Below are 17,357 nucleotides of genomic sequence, written 5' to 3' on the forward strand. Positions count from 1 at the left end.
ATGCTTGCCTCACGCTGCACACGTCATTACCGGGTTTGCGGCCGGAATTTCCCGGGGAGATAGCAGCCAGCCGCCCTGCCTCTGGTGCGTGCTCCGTGAACTCCAGGCCGGGCTGGCCACAGGAGCCGTGGAAGCCGCGGAAGCCGCCGCCGCCGCTCCTGGCCACCCGCACTCTCAGGCGTCTCCCCTCGCTGCGAACCCCACAGGAAACTGTCCTTGTTGCAGAGAAGATTCCGCTGCAAAACCAGGAAACCGTCTGCCAGCCTCTGCAGTGGTCCCGGGAGGGTCACTCTTCCAGGGGGCAGGCCGAGGGCTGACGGGAGCCGCCTGGCCCGCCCACGCCCAGGGCTTCTCCTGAGCCAGGCTTCGCTCTGCTCCCAGGAAGGCAGCCAGCCGCCTGCGGACGCCCCTGAGACGGCCCCGAAGGACCTGCCGGCGTGTCTAGCATGGAAGCTTCTGCGCATCGTAAACACTGCCTCGTTCACAGGATCTTCACGCACGTGCACATGTGTTTTTTTTTAATTTGACTCTGATGACAGGCCTGCCCGGTGAGCCGAGCTGAGAACCGGGGAAGAGGGACCAGGAAGTGCCACCACCACCACCACCCCCCGCGCCCCCCCCCCCCCCCCCCCCCCCCCCCCCCCCGCCAGCCAGCTCTGACCTGGCAAGCTGGAAAGGGGTGACTCACTCTGGTCCTCCGGCAGCTCAGGGGATTCCCTTCAGGTCCCTTCCTGCCAAAAAGAAAGCGAAACTCGGGCCTCAGCCACAGCAGGGAGGAGCCAGGAGGCACCTGGGACAGCCCCACGCGGCCAGCAGGTGGCAGGGCGGGTTCCGGCCTGGAGCAGCTGTCCCGGCCTCAGTGCTCCCAGAGAAAGGCGTGGGCCTGGCTGCAGGTCAGGGTCCAGGCCAAGTGGACACCGCTGCTGGGCCTCCGCTGCCTCCTCTGTTTTTCCTTCTCACTTGGCATCTGGCCCCGACAGGTGTGGCCCATAAGGTGCTCACCTCACAACCTTGTCTCACTCAGACCTTTTGGGAGGACAGACACCAGCTAGCACAGAAGACAGAAAGGGTGACCTGGGTCCCCACTCAGGTCCTGGACATGGGACACACTGCTTGTGCCCCTCGGCTGGCCCCAGAGCCGCCTATGGCGGGACCACCTCCCAAAATATAGGCCGCTTCTCTGCCTGGACATCTCCGCCCCCCACCTCCACCCCCGGCTGCTCTTTTTTCAGGCACTTTAAGGTCAATCCCAGGCAGCTGCTTCTGAAAGGAGCCTGTTTTGCTCTGGCTCAGTCGTCATCTGAGGGCCGGCCTGCCAGCTCTGCCCCGGAATTCCCCTGCACCCAGGCCAGCCAGTAGGGGCTCCCCCTCCCGCCTCCCCCGAGAGTGCACAGCCAGGCGCCCTCCCTGAGACACCCTCTGAGGGGAGGAGAAGACACAGGGTGCACTCGGGGACCAGGAGGCCACCCGGGACTGCAGAGAGGCGGACGAGGGGCCCGGGTGGGAGGGTCTGCCCAGGCCGGCCGCTGGACGGGAGCCCAGCAGGAGAGCCAGGGCGCAAGGCTGGGGAGGATAGCTACGGCCCACGTGCACCCTCCGTGCACTGGGAAGGACACGCAGTAAGAGAAGTCGGGGACATGTTCCCTGCTTTCCATCCCACGCTTTTTGAAACCACTGATGGCATCACCTGTTCATACCACGCCTGTGTGCAGCCCAGAGGGGACTCGGGAAAACGCAACAGTACCGAGAAGAGAGCAGAGACCGCCCCACACTCCCTCAGCCACAGACAAGCTCGGCCAGGATTCCCAGCCAGTGCAGCACCCACCTCCCTCAGGCCACCTCAGAACACAGGCCGTCCCACACCCAGGGCCAAAGGCCAGGCAACAGCCTCCCACGCAGGACTGAAGCTTCCCAGGCGTCCCCACCTCTGCTGCGTGGGGCCTGGCCAAAGGGCCTTTGCACCAGCCTGGCCGCACCTGGACCAGCTCCCCGACTCCTCCCCACCCCCCAGGCGCCTGGCAGGCCTCAGTGCCTCGCTCCCGGTGGCCTGTTTTTGAGTGGGTCCCCCCACGCGCCCCAGGAGACTAGAATCGGTTTGTGTGCCCGTGACCTCCCCCAGATGTGGGTCACTGGCAGTGACCTTTGGGACCTCATTCTGAGCTCCTCATTGGATGGAGAACCAGGGGCCCCGCTCCTCCCGGCACGGCGGCGGGTCCGCGCGCGCCATCTGCCGGCGGAGACTAGAACGGCCGGCGAAGCAACGACACCTGCTCACTGCGGAATTCCTCCCGTCATGCAACGCGCAAGATGGTGCGCGGACTCAGCCCGTAAGGCTGGATGGAGGGTTTTTCTCTGGGTGGGGCTGCCCTTATCGGAACTCCTGTATTTGCGCAGCAAACACCTCCCTGCAGGAATGCTACCGGAGCACTCGGTGCAAAGCCCGAGCATTACCCACACCACGGTCACCACTAACCATCAGATGCCAATGTGATCAAACACGATGGAGAAGCTTGAATTGCCCTCTGTTCTTTCCACAGCACAATCTGCAAAGCCATGATGTGCGCGTTCAAAGAGAACACAGCCAGAAAAATAAAAAATAAGAGACAGCCAGCAACGTGAGCAAAAGCACTAGAAACGCATGTGTTAATCCACACAAATGTCATTTTTTGTGACACTTGTCAGGTTTTTTAAATGTGTAACTTGTCCTCTTATTATACAAAACTATCGTAAAATAGCCCTCGCCGGTTTGACTCCGTGGATAGAGCGTCGGCCTGCGGACTGAAGAGTCCCGGGTTTGATTCCGGCCAAGGGCACAGGCCTGGGGTGCAGGAGGCAGCTGATCCAGGATTGCCTCTCATCATTGATGTTTCTCTCTCTCTCCCTCTCTGAAGACAATGAAAATAGAAAAATTTTAAAACAACTGTAAGATATTACAACACTGTTGTAAAATAGACACATTTTACTAAGTATTATACGAAAATATTTATTTTCCTTTTTGGTTTTATAATTTTCCGTTTTCTGTCTTAAAGAGAGTCCTGCCCCAATTACGTATGCCCCACGCCTCTGCACCACGTGGGCACAATTCCAGGAAAGTAGCACTTGGACTTGCATGCTGGCTAAGGGCAGCCCGGAGCAGAAACCAAGCCCAACAGCAGAAAAACGGGTGCCATCCACTTCCCAGGCCCCTCCGCCCAGCACCCCTCCCTCCCAGGCCCCTCCGCCCAGCGCCCCTCCCTACCAGCACCCCTCCACCCAGCACCCCTCCGCCCAGCACCCGTCCCTCCCTGGCCGAAATGGGGCCGCCCCGCGCGCCCCCACGCCTCTCCCTGAGCACAGCACCGCCACGCCCTCCCCTCACCCGCGCCCCCTCCTCTATCCGAGTCCCCTTCTCACGGCCCAGCCCAGTCACAGCACCTCCAGCGGGGCGCTGCACCAGGACCCCTCTCCTACGCGCCCCTCTCCCCGCCTCCCTGCGTCACCCCGCCCTCTGCACCCGGACCGCGCCCCTCCGCGCCCCCCTCCGCCCCGCCCTCTGCACCGGGACCGCGCCCCTCCGCGCCCCCCTCCGCCCCGCCCTCTGCACCGGGACCGCGCCCCTCCGCGCCCCCCTCCGCCCCGCCCTCTGCACCCGGACCACTCCCCTCCGCGGCCCCCTCCACCCCGCCCTCTGCACCGGGACCACTCCCCTCCGCGGCCCCCTACACCCCGCCCTCTGCACCGGGACCGCGCCCCTCCGCGCCCCCCCTCCACCCCGCCCTCTGCACCGGGACCGCGCCCCTCCGCGCCCCCCTCCACCCCGCCCTCTGCACCGGGACCACTCCCCTCCGCGCCCCTCCGCGCCCCTCCGCGCCCCTCCGCGCCCCTCCGCGCCCCTCCGCGCCCCTCCGCGCCCCTCCGCGCCCCTCCGCGCCCCTCACTCCGGCCCCTCCGCGCCCTGACGTCATCACCCCACGTCGCGCACCGCCCCCACAGTTCCGCAGATGAGCCGGGCTCAGATTGGCTTCCAGGCGCAGGAAGTGCCCGCCCCTCAGGGATTCCGACCAATGGGAGGCGGGGGCGGGGCGCGGACGGCGCCGGAAGCGGGCTAGCGAAGAAGCGACGTCGCGCCGCAGGATCTCGAGCAGCTGCCGCCGAGCCGAGCCGCCGCCAGACCGCGGAGCCGCCGCCATGGCCGAGAGCGACTGGGACACGGTGACGGTGCTGCGCAAGAAGGGCCCCACGGCCGCGCAGGCCAAGTCCAAGCAGGTGAGGCCGGGCCGATGCGGGCTGGCGCGGGTCGGGCCGCGGCCCGGGGCTCGGGTAGGGAAGGGCCGGGGGCCGGGGCCGGGGCCATGGCCTGTCGGGGACGGTCCGCGCGGACGTGGGGGCGTCAGGATGAGGACAGGCGGGCGGACTGGAGGACGGTCCTCGATGGCGGGGGGGGGGGCAGAAGCGGAGGGGGGCGGGGAGACGAGGGGGGGAGGGCAGCGAGGTGGGGGGCAGGGAGGTGGGGGGGCAGGGAGACGGAGGGAGGACAGGGAGGTGGGGGCAGGGAGACGGGGAGGGGCAGGGAGACGCCGGGATGGGTGTGATTCAGGCCTGGGGTTGAAGCGGGCAAGGTCCGGAGCCTTTGACTGGGTGTGGACGGGGCGGACGGCCGCGGGGCCGAGGACCGGGTCAGGACTGGGAGGGGAACAGGGAGTGGGGCCTGGCTGGGGGCGGGATTGGAGCCCCCCCCAGTCCGATGCTGCCCGCGTCACCCACCGGCACCCTGCGCTGCCTGGGGCCCCAGCGAGGGAGCCCTCAGGGCGGCTGGAGGCAGCGGCCGGCGGGCGGGGCTGGGCCCGGGCCAGGGCTCCTTGGCCCGCCCCCCGCTGGCTGCGCCGTCAGAACCAAATGCGCCTTTTCTTTGTCAGAGGAAACAGGGCCGCGGCGGCAGGCAGCACAGCGCCAGGGAGCGCCTGAAAGCCCACTTAGGAGCGCCGAGCCTCGGTGGGGTGTTAGCAGAGGGCTGTGCCCCGAGGAAGGAAGGAACGGCCTGGGGAGCAGCTGAGTGAGAGGCGCAGGGTGCTGGGTGAAGGCGGCTTTGCCTGAGGAGCTGGGGTTCGAAGCCCAGCCTGCCCGGTGTCGGCGGGGCCGTCCTGCATCGGACGCCTCCTGGCCGGGGTGCGCGGCCGGTGGCAGGCTGGACCCCGGTGGGGTGTGGGCGATAGATGGCTTCCCTCCCTCTCTCTCAGGGCCAGTTAAAACCCAAACAAACAAAAGCCGGCGCCGATGCCAGCCCGTGGAAGAGCCTGCCCGGCTCAGAAAGCACCGGGCGCCCGCACTGCCCAGCCCGGCTCACAGCCGAGCTGGCTGCGGGGGCTGGCTGTGTGGTGCTTGTCCGTCCGCACCTGAAGGTGTTTTTCCCGCTGACTTTAGAGAGGGGGAGGGAAGGGAAAAGACAAACGTCAATTGGCTCCCTCCCTCATGGGGCCAGGGATTGAGCCGGAAACCAAATTAGGTGCTCTTGACTGGAGTCGAACCCACAACCCTTCAGCTGTAACCACTGAGCAAAACCAGCCAGGGTGAAAGCTAACATCTTAAAAGTTGACTTTAGAGAGAGAGGAAGGGGGAGAGACAGACATTGATTTGTTCCACCCACCTACGCATTCATTGTTGGCTCTTGTGTGCTCTGACGGCGTCGAACCCACAACCTTCGAGTAGCAGGTCAACACTGTAACCAGCTGACCTGCCCGGCCACGGCTCCAAAGTTAATAAACCGTTTCCTGGTTTCCTAGGCCATCTTAGCAGCCCAGAGGCGAGGAGAGGACGTGGAGACTTCCAAGAAATGTAGGTGCCGCCCACCCGCGCTGGGAGGGTTGGGGCGGCGTCTCTGCAGCTGTGCCCCTGCCCGGCTCAGGATGCCCGCTGGCAGCCGAAGCCGCTGCGGGCTGGGGTGCCGGGACTCTCACCCGAGCAGCTGTGGGTGGCAGAGGTCGGGAGGCTGTGCTGTCCACTCCCACCGCTGGGAGAAAGTTCTGGAATCTGCTCTTGAGCCTGTGCAGTTGCCGTGATTGGACAGCCTGGCTTCCCATGTACCTGGGCGCACAGGCCAGCACCTGCCATCGGGCCTGGTTCGTGTCCTGAAACACCTTTCTCTCCTGTTGGTACAAACCCCTCCTCCCTCCCTCCTCTCTCTCTTCCTCCCTCTCTCTCCCTCTCTCCTCTCCCTCTCTCCCTCTCTTCCTTTCTCTCTCTCTTCCTCTCTCTTCCCCCCTCTCCTCTCTCCCTCTCTCTTCCCCCCCTCTCTCTCCCTCTCTTCCTTTCTTCCTCCCTCTCTCCCTCCTTCTCTCTTCCTTTCTCTCTCCCTCCCTTTCTTTTCCTTTCTCTCTCTCTCTCTCTCCCTCTCTTCCTCTCTCCCTCTCTTCCTCTCTCTCTCCCTCCTTCTCCCTTTCTCTCTCTCTCCCTCCCTCTTTTCCTTTTTCTCTCTTTCTCTCCCTCTCTTCCTCTCTCTCTCTCCCTCCCTCCCTCTCCCTCCCTCCCTCCCTCTCTTTTCCTTTCTCTCTCTCTCTCCCTCTCTTCCTCTCTCTCTCCCTCCTTCTCCCTTTCTCTCTCTCTCCCTCCCTCTTTTCCTTTTTCTCTCTTTCTCTCCCTCTCTTCCTCTCTCTCTCTCTCTCTCCCTCCCTCTCTCCCGGTTCCCACCACTCAGGGGCTGCTGGTCAGAACAAGCAGCACTCAATCACCAAGAACACGGCCAAGCTGGACCGGGAGACGGAAGAGCTGCACCACGACCGTGTGACCCTGGAGGTGGGCAAGGTCATCCAGCAGGGCCGGCAGAGCAAGGGGCTGACGCAGAAGGACCTGGCCACTGTGAGTGCGGGCTCTGCCCGAGGTGGGGCTGGAGGGCTGCAGCGGGGAGCCGCGAGAGGCCACGAGAGCGACCAGGGCATTGGAGCAGCTCCACTGAGGCCCTGGACCCCTCGCCGTCTCGGAAGGTGGTGCCCGGCCCATGCACGTGTGTCCTATTGATAGTTCTGCAGCGTTTTCTTACCAAACTGACGCGTACGAAACACATTTTCTCTTTAGAAAATCAACGAAAAGCCACAGGTCATCGCGGACTACGAGAGCGGACGGGCCATCCCTAACAACCAGGTTCTGGGCAAGATGGAGAGAGCCATCGGTGAGCGCCCTGCGGCCGGGGGGGGGGGGGGGGGGGGGGCCGGGCGCGGGCTGCCCTGGGGGCGGGCAGGTGGGGCGCAGGAAGCCCGGCTTTAGGAACGCTCCCCTAAGTGAGCTGTGTGGTTTCCTTCCGGCATATCCCCCCCCCCAAGTCTGGTCCTCGTGCTCCTCCCTGCCATCCTCAGGGTGTCGGCCTGAAGCCAGGCATGAAGCTCTGTCGGGGGCGGGAAGGGGTGTCGGCTCTGGGTTGAGGTGCCAGCAGCTCCGAGAGCCCAGCGGAGTGGGGCTGCCGTCCCGGGGCCCTCTCCCTCCTCCTCTTCCCGCGTCCTGGCTGTGGGGAGGGAGCAGTGCTCATGGCCAGAGGGTGCCTGCTGCCCTTGTGGACGCGGTGGGAACGCGGGGGGCTGCTCCGGAGCCGGTGGGAGCTGCGAGGTCAGTGGTCCGTTGCTCCTTCAGGACTCAAGCTCCGGGGGAAGGACATTGGGAAGCCGATTGAGAAGGGGCCCAGGGCGAAATGAGCACAAAGCCTCGAGGTCAGTGCGTTCCGGCTGATCATGCTGGTGGTTCCCGGGACCCCCAGTGCCAGCGTGGCCTCTCGCGCTGAGCGGAACACGGGTGTCAGCCTGCTGGGACCCCCACCCAACTGCTGTAAACAAAGCCTTGCAAAGTGTTAGCTTCTCCTGTTGTGTTTCCTCCCTGCCCCCCCTCAGCGAGGAGCAGACCCACCACCCTCTCCCCAGGCGTCGGCCACATGGGCACAGCTCCCGGGGGAGCGGACGGGGCCTCCCAGGGGTGCGGGGCAGGGCCAGCCCGGTCTGCAGAGGGAAGACGCCCGTCTGGCTGCTAGAGACGCTAATAAACTAATAAACATTCGCTGCTCTTCCTGCTGGTGTGAGCCTCTGTCCCACCAGCCCGCCCACCGCACCTCTGCTCCCTCCTGGCCCACGTGTGGGAGGGGGTTGTTTGCATGACGGGCTGGGGGGTGCCCGAGGAGCCGTGAATGTTCGTGGGTGTTGGCACCAGGCCCCACCCCCCCTGGCCCAAGTCCCTGGCCACACGCTGCCCTATCATCCTGTGGGCCCAGAGGCCAGGGGGGCAGCCGGCCGGCACCCTTCCAGGCCCAGACGGGATGCCTGGTGCCCTGGTTGGGAAGGCCTGGCCCTGTCTGTTGTCAGGGACGGCGTGGGCACCGCGCGGTGTTCCCTCCCTCGGGAGCAGCTGTGCTCTCCAGGGACCGCTCAGTGGCGAGGGTGGTGGACACGGGGACTCTTCAGAGCAAGATGCACAGGCTGGCCGGAGTGTTTATTGTTGGGTGAGGACTTGAGCCAGACACGTGGGTGGAGGCAGGGTGCAGGGCGGTCCGGGGCCAGAGCTGACAGGATGGGGAGCTCTGGGGGAGCAGGTCCTCTGGGCCTAGGGGCCGTTGGTGACGGACGCTGGCAGGGTGACTTGATCCTGGAAAGGGGGAGGAGCCTGGTGATGGCTGGGTGGCAGGCGGGCGCCACCAGTTGGGTGGGTCGAGGGGTTCCTGCCTCACTGCTCTGCTCTCCAGGGTCCAGCCACGAGCAGGGCACAGCGGCTCCCCCACCCATCTGCCCGCCCCACCCGGGGCCCTACCGCATTGAAGAGAATGTTGTCAAAGCCGGGGGCCACGGCCGCTGTCCTGTTCCTGCAGGGGCAGCCCCCCTTCCACAGCCATTGCCACCCCGCGAGTCCAAGCAGCACCAGGAGCACGAGCAGGGCACCGCCAACCGCGGCAGGCACTGTGGCCGCCGCCGAGTCCCCTGGGGGCGTGGGGCACAGGGCCTGGGACCTCGTCCTCCCTGACAACCCACTCCCAAGCCAAGCACGGTGCCTGGGGACCCCGCCTGCTCCCCCTCAGGCTCCGGTCCCTGCTTGAGACGGGGGACAGCAGGCCTCATGGCCCCAGGCTGGACCGCACTTGGGATCGGGGGCCCGGGGAGGGAACAGCAGGCAGGTGGGGACAGTGGAGGCCAGCCGTGGCGGCTCTCCTGGCCTCAGGCAGCCACAGGGGCCGGGAGCTGCTGAGCCGCTGATCCCAGACCCGGAGCAGGGCTGGCCAGCCCAGGCAGGGCTTACCCTGGCTGGGCACAGGCCGCTGGCAGCGCTGCCCGGCCAGATACTTGATGTCGTCCAGGGCAATGGGCCCCAGGGCTGGCTGGCCGCCCAGAGTGGCTTCAAACACAATCTGACCGGGGGGAGAAGCCGTGTGGGCCCCGGAGGCAGGCCTGAGCCCAAGGCCTCCCCTCGAATCGCCAGCCTCACCTGGAACTCCTCCGCACTGGCCACCTCCACCTGCCCTTTCAACCACTGGTGCCGCAGGCGCCCGCCCGCGCCCCACACGGCCAGCTGGCCCCGCGCACTGCTCAGGAGCACCCTCAGCTCGCCCTTGTCTGAGAGTGGGGCCAGGGTGGTTCAGGCCGGTCCGGCTCCGCCACCTCCACTCCCCTCCCCCGCCCGCCGGCCGGCCGACTCACAGAAGTGCTCAGGGAAGCCCATGTGGTACCAGAAGCGGAGGCAAGAGGCCTGGGTGGGGGGCAGGGGCTGGCTGCGCAGCCAGGCTGCCCGGCCCCCCGGCCCCAGCACACCTGTCTCGAAGAGAGCAAAGTGGCCTGGGAACGAGAGAGGGAGGGGTGCCCCAGTGATCAATGGAGCTGACCCCTGCACAGAGGCCTCTGACCCTGAGGGAGCCCGGCGGAGCGGGGCTGCAGGCCTTTGGGGGGGGGGGGGAGGTGCCCTTGGGTGGGTGTGGCGCTGGGGCTTCCTCCCTGACTCAGACCCACCTGCGTCGGTGCCCAGGGTGTGGTCCACCGGGGGCTGGGGGTACCGGGAGGGTGTGGATCCACTGCTCCAGTCCCAGCTGTACCCTCCCAGGCCGGGCCAGGACAGGTGGCTCCAGCCACACAGGCCTGTCTCAAAGTCACAGGAAGCTGCAAGGGACCCGGGCACTGAGTGTACTGCCCCGCCCCCATTCCTGGGCAGCAGCACTGCTGGGGACACTTGGCACAGAGCTGGTCCCACCCGTGCGTCACGGCAGGCTCCAGGCCAGGCCGCCAGGCGCCCACCTGGCGGAGGGCAGGGCCCGTCCTGGAGCAGCAGGTCGTCCAGCGCCACGTAGGAGTGCTCCACGCCAGCGGCCACGGCCTCGAACACCACCTGGGCGGCACGGAGTGAGGCAGCGCCACGCCTGCCGACGGCCCTCGGCAGGAAGGCCCCGCCCTGGGTGGGCGCTCACCCTCCACGCCCGCTGGGCCTGCACGTCCACTGTGCCCAGGCGCCAGGCCGGCCCTCCACGCTCACTGATGGTCAGCACCTGGTGCCGCTCTGCCTCCTCCACGCGGACCTGCAGGGTACCTGCCCCCAGGCCTCCCGGTCAGCAGGGGGCAATGCCTCCGAGCCCAAAGCAGTGGCCTGCCAGGGCCGGGTGCCTGTACCGCCTCACCTGGGTTCCGGAGGCTCAGGTGGTACCAAAAGGTCAGGCAGGCGGGTTGGGCCAGCGGCCGGTGCTCCGCCGAAGTCAGGGAGGCCACGTGGCCGCTGGGCAGGGCCCCTGGGCTCGTGTCCACGATCATGTAGTGCCCTGGGTGAGGGTGCCAGCTGGAGCCTGCCGCCCGCCCCACCCGCCCTCCGCCCCACCCGCAGCCCCTCTGCCCAGCCAGGCCGCACCGTGAGCCGTGTCTGTGGTGTGGTCGGCCCCGGGGCCCCAGGCGGCGAGGCCCGTGGCGCTGGCCCGGCGCGCCCAGAGGTCCCCGGTGGAGAAGCTGCAGGCCGAGTCCTCGAAGGAGCAGCGCTCGGGGGCCCGGCAGGGCCCGGGCCGCAGGGCCACGTCGTCCAGCGCCATGGATCCCTGGAACCCGTCCCGCAGGCCCTGGAACAGCAGCTGGGGGCGGAGGGTGTCAGCGCCGGGCCTTGCCCTGCCCTCGCCCCAGGAGCTGCCCTCACCTGGTACTGGGCGCCCGGGTCCGGCTGGTGGTCGAGAGTGGCCCAGGCCTCGAGCCAGCGGTTGCCGTGGGTGCCAGACCGTGACCACAGGTGGGTGTCCTTCCCGTCCTGCCTCATCACCAGGCGCAGCGTCCCTGCGGGGCACGGGAGTGGCACGGGAGGGGACAGCCCCCCCCCAGCTCCCAGCTCCTCCAGAACCTGGCACCTGAGCCTCCAGCCCCACGTGGCGTGGCACTCACCGATCTGGGGCCCGTGGAGGTGGTACCAGAAGGACAGGCACTCCTGAGGGGCTGCCGGCGTCTGGGGCCGGGTGAGCAGGTGGGCACCAGGGCCCCGGGCCGGCGGGTCCGTGGGGTCCAGGAGCATGAAGTAGCCTGCGGGCAGGGGAGTGGACAGGCTGGGCGCACCCACTCCCAGAGGCTGCTCTCCAGCCCAGGCCTGGGCACTGCCCCCCGTCTGGGTGCCCCCACCTACCTTTGCCTGTGGTGTGGTCGTACCCAGGCCCGTGGCTCTCCCCCCGGTGCCAGTGGGCGTCGGTGAGGTGGCCCGTGTGCCAGCCGCACGTGTGCCGCTCGAAGTTACAGGAAACCTCTGGGGGGGCGGGGGGTCAGCACCCCCCTGGCACCCCCGTTTCCCTCCCGAGACCGGGGAAGCTGGGAGGCGTGCCCTTGGGGTGGGTCTCTGGGGTCCCTAAGGTGGTCTGGGTGGAGGAGGGGGACAGGACCTGTGTCTGTCTTGGTGGCTAGGGCGGGGCTGCAGTCCTTAAGGGTCACACTGTCCACCCCAGCGGCCTGCTGGCCAGGGCCTTCCCAGTCCACGAGGCCAACAAACTCCAGCTTCATGGGCACGAGGGAGGCTGTTAGGTCCAGGCAGCTCCGGGCCCCGCCACCCAGCTGCCCCCCCACCTGGCTGACCCCCCCCAACCTCGCTGCCCCTCCACCTGGCTGCCCCCACACACACCCGGCTGCCCCCACACACACCTGGCTGCCCCCCACCCGGCTGCCCCCCCCGGATACCCCCCTACCTAACTACCCCCCCTGGCTGCCCCCCACCCGGCTGCCCCCCCACCTAACTACCCCCCCTGGCTGCCCCCCACCCGGCTGCCCCCCACCTGGAAAGGCCGGCGGCGTTGCCCCAGGGGGACTGTGTCCCACTTCCAGGCGTTGGGGCTGCTCTGGGCCTCCCACACCAGCTCCCGGGCACCGCCCTCCACCACCAACAGCGCCAAGAAGCCTGGCCAAGGGGCAGCAGGGTCAGCTGCCCGCCCCCTCCTGCAGGGCCCACCTCCCAGCTCCGCCCCAGGCGGGGAGCAGGACCTTGGGGGTGGCTCTGAAGGAAGTACGCCATGTGGAGTGCGCAGTGGGGGCCGGAGGGGCCCAGGGGGGGCGTGAGGGCCCTGGCCGCTGCCGTCCAATGTCCCCAGGCCCCCTGCAGGGACAGGAAGTGCCCTAAGGGAGAGTGAGGCATTAGAGGGACACCTTCCAGGGACCCCAGCCCTGGAGCCCCAGCAGAGGCAGAGCAGGGGCCCTGTGGTACAGTTCCAGGGCAGAGGCTCCGGGCTGCCGGGGGTGTGTGTGTGTGTGGGGGGGGTGTTCCTCACCAGCTGCAGCCCCGCTGGCGTCCGTGCCGGGGCCCCTGCCCTCCTCCGCCCGGAGGCGCCCCCACTGCAGCCGCCCCGCGCTGGCGTCCTCCCAGCCCCCGGCGGCGGGGGGCTCAAAGTCTGTGGAGCCTGTGACAGCGGGCGCTGAGTGCCCTGGGCGCCCCTGGCCGGGAGGGCCCAGAGGGGGCGCCCCGCCCCCCCCCCCCCTCCGCTCACCGCACTCCTGCTCGTCCTCGCCGCCCTCGCACTGCGGCTGGAAGTCACACAGCTGCTCCGGGGGCACACACCGGGCCCCACAGAGGAGGTGTCCCGGCTCACAGGGCCCCTGGGGCTGCAGACCAACGGGCCAGGGCCTGGGGGCCAGGGGCCAGGGCCCGGAGGGCAAGCGGGGTGCCTCTGTGGGTAGCACAGGAAGGGTCAGGGCCGGGGCGGTGCCTGCCTGCTGGGCGGGGGGTCGGGGGGGGACTCAGCAGCTCACCCGGGGCTGGTGTGCAGCCCTCAGAGAGGATGAGGTCGTCCGGGCCCGTCTGCCCGGCCAGGAGGACCTGCGGGCACAGCAGGCTCGGGGCGGCCGGTCCGTGTGCTGCCTGGGCTGCTCCCGAGCCTCTCCCCACTGTCCCACACACGTCCGTGTCCCCAAAGCCCCCCACGGCTTCCCTCCTGCAGCCGCACACACTCTGCCCGGGGCCGCCCGCCCGCTGCCCCGCTCCCTCCTCACCCGGAAGCGGTGCTCGCTCTGGATGTCCACTCGGTCTCGGACCCAGGCGTCCCCCAGCTCCCCGTGGCGGCGGCGCAGCAGGACGGGGTCCCGGGGGGCCTGGGGGCCCTGAGCCTGCAGGTACAGCCGGAGGCGGCCGGCCGGGGACCCGTGCAGGTGGAGGTAGAGGACGAGCTGGAGGGGACAGGCCGGTCAGGGAGCCCCCCAGCCCCAGCCGGTCGGGCAGCCCGTCCCGCCCGCCGCACCCACCGAGCAGTTGTGGGGGCCTGAGGCCTGGAGCTCGGGGCCGTAGAGGATCGCAGGGGCGCGGGGCTCGGCCACGGACACCAGGAAATGGCCTGGGGGGAGAGCGGGTGGGCGGCGGGGAGGCGGGTGTGTGCGGCCCGGGTCGGCCGGGCGGGCCCGGCTTCTGGGGCCTCACCCTGTGGGCTGTTGCGGCTGTGGTCTCGGCGCGGCCAGGCCGGGCGCTCGGGGACCCTGGCGCTGTGGTTCCGGGTCCAGCCCTCCGCGCGGTGCCACAGGCCCAGGCCCGTCTCCAAGTCGGTGGGTAGGTGGCCGCCTGGGGCGAAGGGCTCAGGCCTGAGCAGGGCCCAGAGCCCGGGCCTCCCCGTGGTGCAGCGGCTCCCCCCACCCCCCACCCCCCACCCCCCACCCCGGGGCCGAGCAGGGTTCGTTCCCCCCGCCCCCCGCCCCGCCCCCTCAGAGCGGGGGTTCGTTCCCCCCGCCCCCTCAGAGCGGGGGTTCGTTCCCCCCGCCCCCCCCCGCCCCCTCAGAGCGGGGGTTCGTTCCCCCCCCCCGCCCCGCCCCCTCAGAGCGGGGGTTCGTTCCCCCCCCCCCCCCGCCCCCCCCCGCCCCCTCAGAGCGGGGGGTTCGTTCCCGCCCCGCCCCCCGCCCCGCACCCTCAGAGCGGGGGTTCGTTCCCCCCGCCCCGCACCCTCAGAGCGGGGGTTCGTTCCCCCCCCCGCCCCGCACCCTCAGAGCGGGGGTTCGTTCCCCCCCCCCCCCGCCCCCCGCCCCCTCAGAGCGGGGGTTCGTTCCCCCGCCCCCCGCCCCGCCCCCTCAGAGCGGGGGTTCGTGCCCCCCCCCCGCCCCGCACCCTCAGAGCGGGGGTTCGTTCCCCCCCCCCCCCCCCCCCGCCCCCTCAGAGCGGGGGTTCGTTCCCCCCGCCCCCGCCCTCAGAGCGGGAGCCCCGCTCACGGCATCGGGGCGTGTCCTCGTCTGAGCCGTCCCCGCAGTCGTCCTCCCCGTCGCACACCTGGTGGGGCTCCACGCAGGCCCGGTTCTGGCAGCGGTGATGCCCCAGCGGGCAGCTGGCCTGGGGGGCTGGGGTGGGGACGGATAACCATCGCCGGACCCCAAACACTGGGCAGGGCAGCTGGGGGAGGGGCCCAGCTGGGCACTTACGGGGCAGCCCACAGCCCCAGAAGGTCACGTCGTCCACGGCCACGGCCCCCCTGTGGGTGGCGTTGCGGGTGGCAGAGAAGGTCACCTGAGGAGCGGGATCCTTAGGCCTCAGTCAGGGCTCAGACTGCTGCCCCACCATCCCCGCGGCCCAGCTCACCCAGAAGTCGCCCCGGACGCGGCCGGGGGCCACCGCCAGCTCCCGCCAGCCCGCGCCCCGGGCCCCGGAGCCCCGCCACAGGCCAGCGTCTCGGTGCCCCGCGTCAGCTCCAGCCGCAGCTCAGCCACGTCTGTCAGGGGCACAGGCAGCTGAGCCCGGGCCTCCCGCCTGCGGGCGTGCCCTGCCTGGCCTCCTGCCCGCCCTGGGCGGCCCTTCCATCTTCTTCCTTATCTTTTTTAAGTATGTTTTCTACGGACTTTAGAGAGGAAGGGAGCGGCAGACAGATTCAGTGACCAGCGCCTCCTGCACGCCCCGCACTGGGGTTCGAGCCTGCAACCTGGGCCTGTGCCCCGACCTAACCCAACTGCGACCTCCTGGTTCATAGGTGGATGCTCAACCCCAGCCTCGGGGGCCGGCCACCCTTCCATGTCCTGCAGCAGCAGCTGTGTCCCCTCCCCCCGCTGGGCACCCCGCCCGCCGGGGGCTGGCACACACCTGCGGAGGCCACCTGGTACCAGAGCCGCAGCTCGCAGGCGGGGGCCGCCTCCCGCAGGACGGGGGAGCGCAGGGCTGCCACCGACGGCTCTTTCCCGCGATGCGTGCCCACAGCCACGTACCAGCCTGGACAGCAGAGAGGTTCGGAGACGGGCGGGCACCAAGGAGGGGGGCCTGGGCACCACCGCGGGGGCTCACCCAGGTCCGTGCCCAGAGTGTGGTCTGCGCGAGGCCCGGGGCCCCCCAGCGCGGCCCCCGCCCGGTCCCGGAGCCAGCGGTCGCCTGAGGTGCTGATGTCCCGCCAGCCACAGGCGTCCTGCTCAAAGCTGCAGGCGAAGGGGGCGCTAGGGGCGGGTGAGGCCCCCTTGTAACCTGGGACAGCAGGGGTGGGGGTCAGGGGAGTGGCCCTCGGGGCTGGCCGGCCCTGCCCCGCCGCCCGCCCACCCGCCGGCCTGCTCACCACACTGCGTTTCATCGGAGCAGTCCCTGCAGTCGCACACGAAGTTGCACAGGGTGTGCTGGGGGGCCCTGCAGTGGTTGGGGACCCAGGCCCCGCAGGGGGACCCTGCTGCCAGCAGACAGGCAGGGGGCTAGCAGGTGCCCCCATCCTGCACGCCTGGGATGGTCCCAGGTCCCCGGACCCTCAGACTGGCCAGCCCAGCTCTGGGTTCCGGGCCAGGAGGTCAGATGGGCTGGGTCTGCGGCTGGGGGCTCCCCGCCACGGCCGAGCTGAGCACAGCTGGCCTGAGGCTGGCTGCTGGGGACCAGGGCCCCCATGTGAAACAGCCCCTGGGAGGGAAGCGGAAGCCCGGGACGGAGGGTACCCCCCAAGGTGAGCCAGCCCGCCTCAGGTTCCAGGAGCAGGGGTGCGCTGCCAGGGCCTGGGGGAGCACGAGGCTTGCCCCTGCCCAGCAGGCAATCCGAGGGCCCACGGGCTCCCTCTGGGTCCCACCCAGGGCCTGGCTCCCAAGGCCCCAGCCAGCTCTGCTTCAGGAGCGGAGCCCAGGACTCACCCAGGACCAGGACCAGGACCAGGGCAGGAAGGAGGCGGCTGGGCGGCGGCATGGCCGACGGAGGAAAACGGACTGGGGGCCGTGTGCTCAGTTATCCCCTCGGCCCCACTGCTGACTCCGCTCTAATGGAGGGGCCCCCGGCCTGCCTCTCCCGCCCGAGGGCAAACGTCCGGTCGTAAACGGTGCAGGAGGGGCCCCTGGGCGCGTCAGCCCCGCCTTGTCCAGCAGCTCCGGACGGAGGTCTGGCCCTGCCCGGCACACGCACGCCGCTCAGCCCTGCCTGGTGAGGCCCCGCAGAGTGGCTCCGGGCAGCTCGGGCTGCGACCTCCTCCGGCTCCGCCCCCGCCCCCGCCCTGGCCCGGCACCAACACCTGTGACCCCTGGGAGGAGGGCCGGGGGCCGGGGGCCGCGGACCTCGACCATCTCCAGCGCCATCAGGCAGCCGCGGGGCTGTTCCTCACTCACTCCTAAGTAACCACTTATTTTCATGTTTTATTGATCTCGGAGAAGAAGGGAGCAGGGGACAGAGCCATCCGTGATGAGAGCCGCTTGCACGTCCCCGAGGATGGAGCCTGCGACCTGGCATGTGCCCCAACCAGGAACGGAACCGTGACCTCCTGCCTCACAGGCTGGCGCTCAGCCGGAGCCCCGCTGGCCGGGCGCTAACCATTTATTTATGGACAGCTGTGCTGAGCAGCGCGGCGGCACCTGGGGGCCTGGTGCCCTCTGACCCCTCACCAGCACGGGGCTGGGAGCCGGGCTCAGCCTGCAAGACAATCTGACCTCAGAACCGCCTGCCTCGCCCACACAGGTGGTGGCACCGCACCTGCCTGAGCTCACAGAAAGCGCGCCCAAGGGTCGCAGCCC

The 17,357-nt window shown here is 69.2% G+C and overlaps 2 protein-coding genes across 2 annotated transcripts; one reads left to right on the forward strand and one right to left on the reverse strand.

Moving 5' to 3' along the window:
* The first annotated feature begins 4,072 nt into the window (after positions 1-4,072).
* Positions 4,073-8,023, forward strand: EDF1 (endothelial differentiation related factor 1). The gene is made up of 5 exons (XM_036416960.2): positions 4,073-4,245; positions 5,760-5,811; positions 6,671-6,831; positions 7,048-7,141; positions 7,597-8,023. Exons 1-5 carry the CDS (start codon positions 4,168-4,170, stop codon positions 7,656-7,658), a joined length of 447 nt encoding a protein of 148 aa, XP_036272853.1. The 5' UTR covers positions 4,073-4,167; the 3' UTR covers positions 7,659-8,023.
* A 429-nt stretch (positions 8,024-8,452) lies between these two features.
* Positions 8,453-16,542, reverse strand: MAMDC4 (MAM domain containing 4). Its single transcript, XM_045573844.1, is given in 30 exon segments — positions 8,453-8,595; positions 8,758-8,924; positions 9,241-9,349; positions 9,427-9,554; positions 9,639-9,773; positions 9,945-10,091; positions 10,227-10,317; positions 10,397-10,515; positions 10,604-10,741; positions 10,828-11,041; positions 11,104-11,237; positions 11,343-11,477; positions 11,578-11,694; positions 11,828-11,939; positions 12,215-12,336; positions 12,420-12,551; positions 12,704-12,832; positions 12,920-13,099; positions 13,182-13,248; positions 13,422-13,595; positions 13,671-13,759; positions 13,843-13,980; positions 14,619-14,744; positions 14,826-14,910; positions 14,983-15,065; positions 15,068-15,112; positions 15,478-15,603; positions 15,676-15,849; positions 15,938-16,045; positions 16,491-16,542. Coding segments are annotated over 30 exon segments (3,618 nt in total). The 3' UTR covers positions 8,453-8,553.
* Positions 16,543-17,357: the final 815 nt, after the last annotated feature.

Source organism: Pipistrellus kuhlii, unplaced genomic scaffold (genome assembly GCF_014108245.1).
Source record: "Pipistrellus kuhlii isolate mPipKuh1 unplaced genomic scaffold, mPipKuh1.p scaffold_m20_p_57, whole genome shotgun sequence".
NCBI lineage: Eukaryota > Metazoa > Chordata > Mammalia > Chiroptera > Vespertilionidae > Pipistrellus > Pipistrellus kuhlii.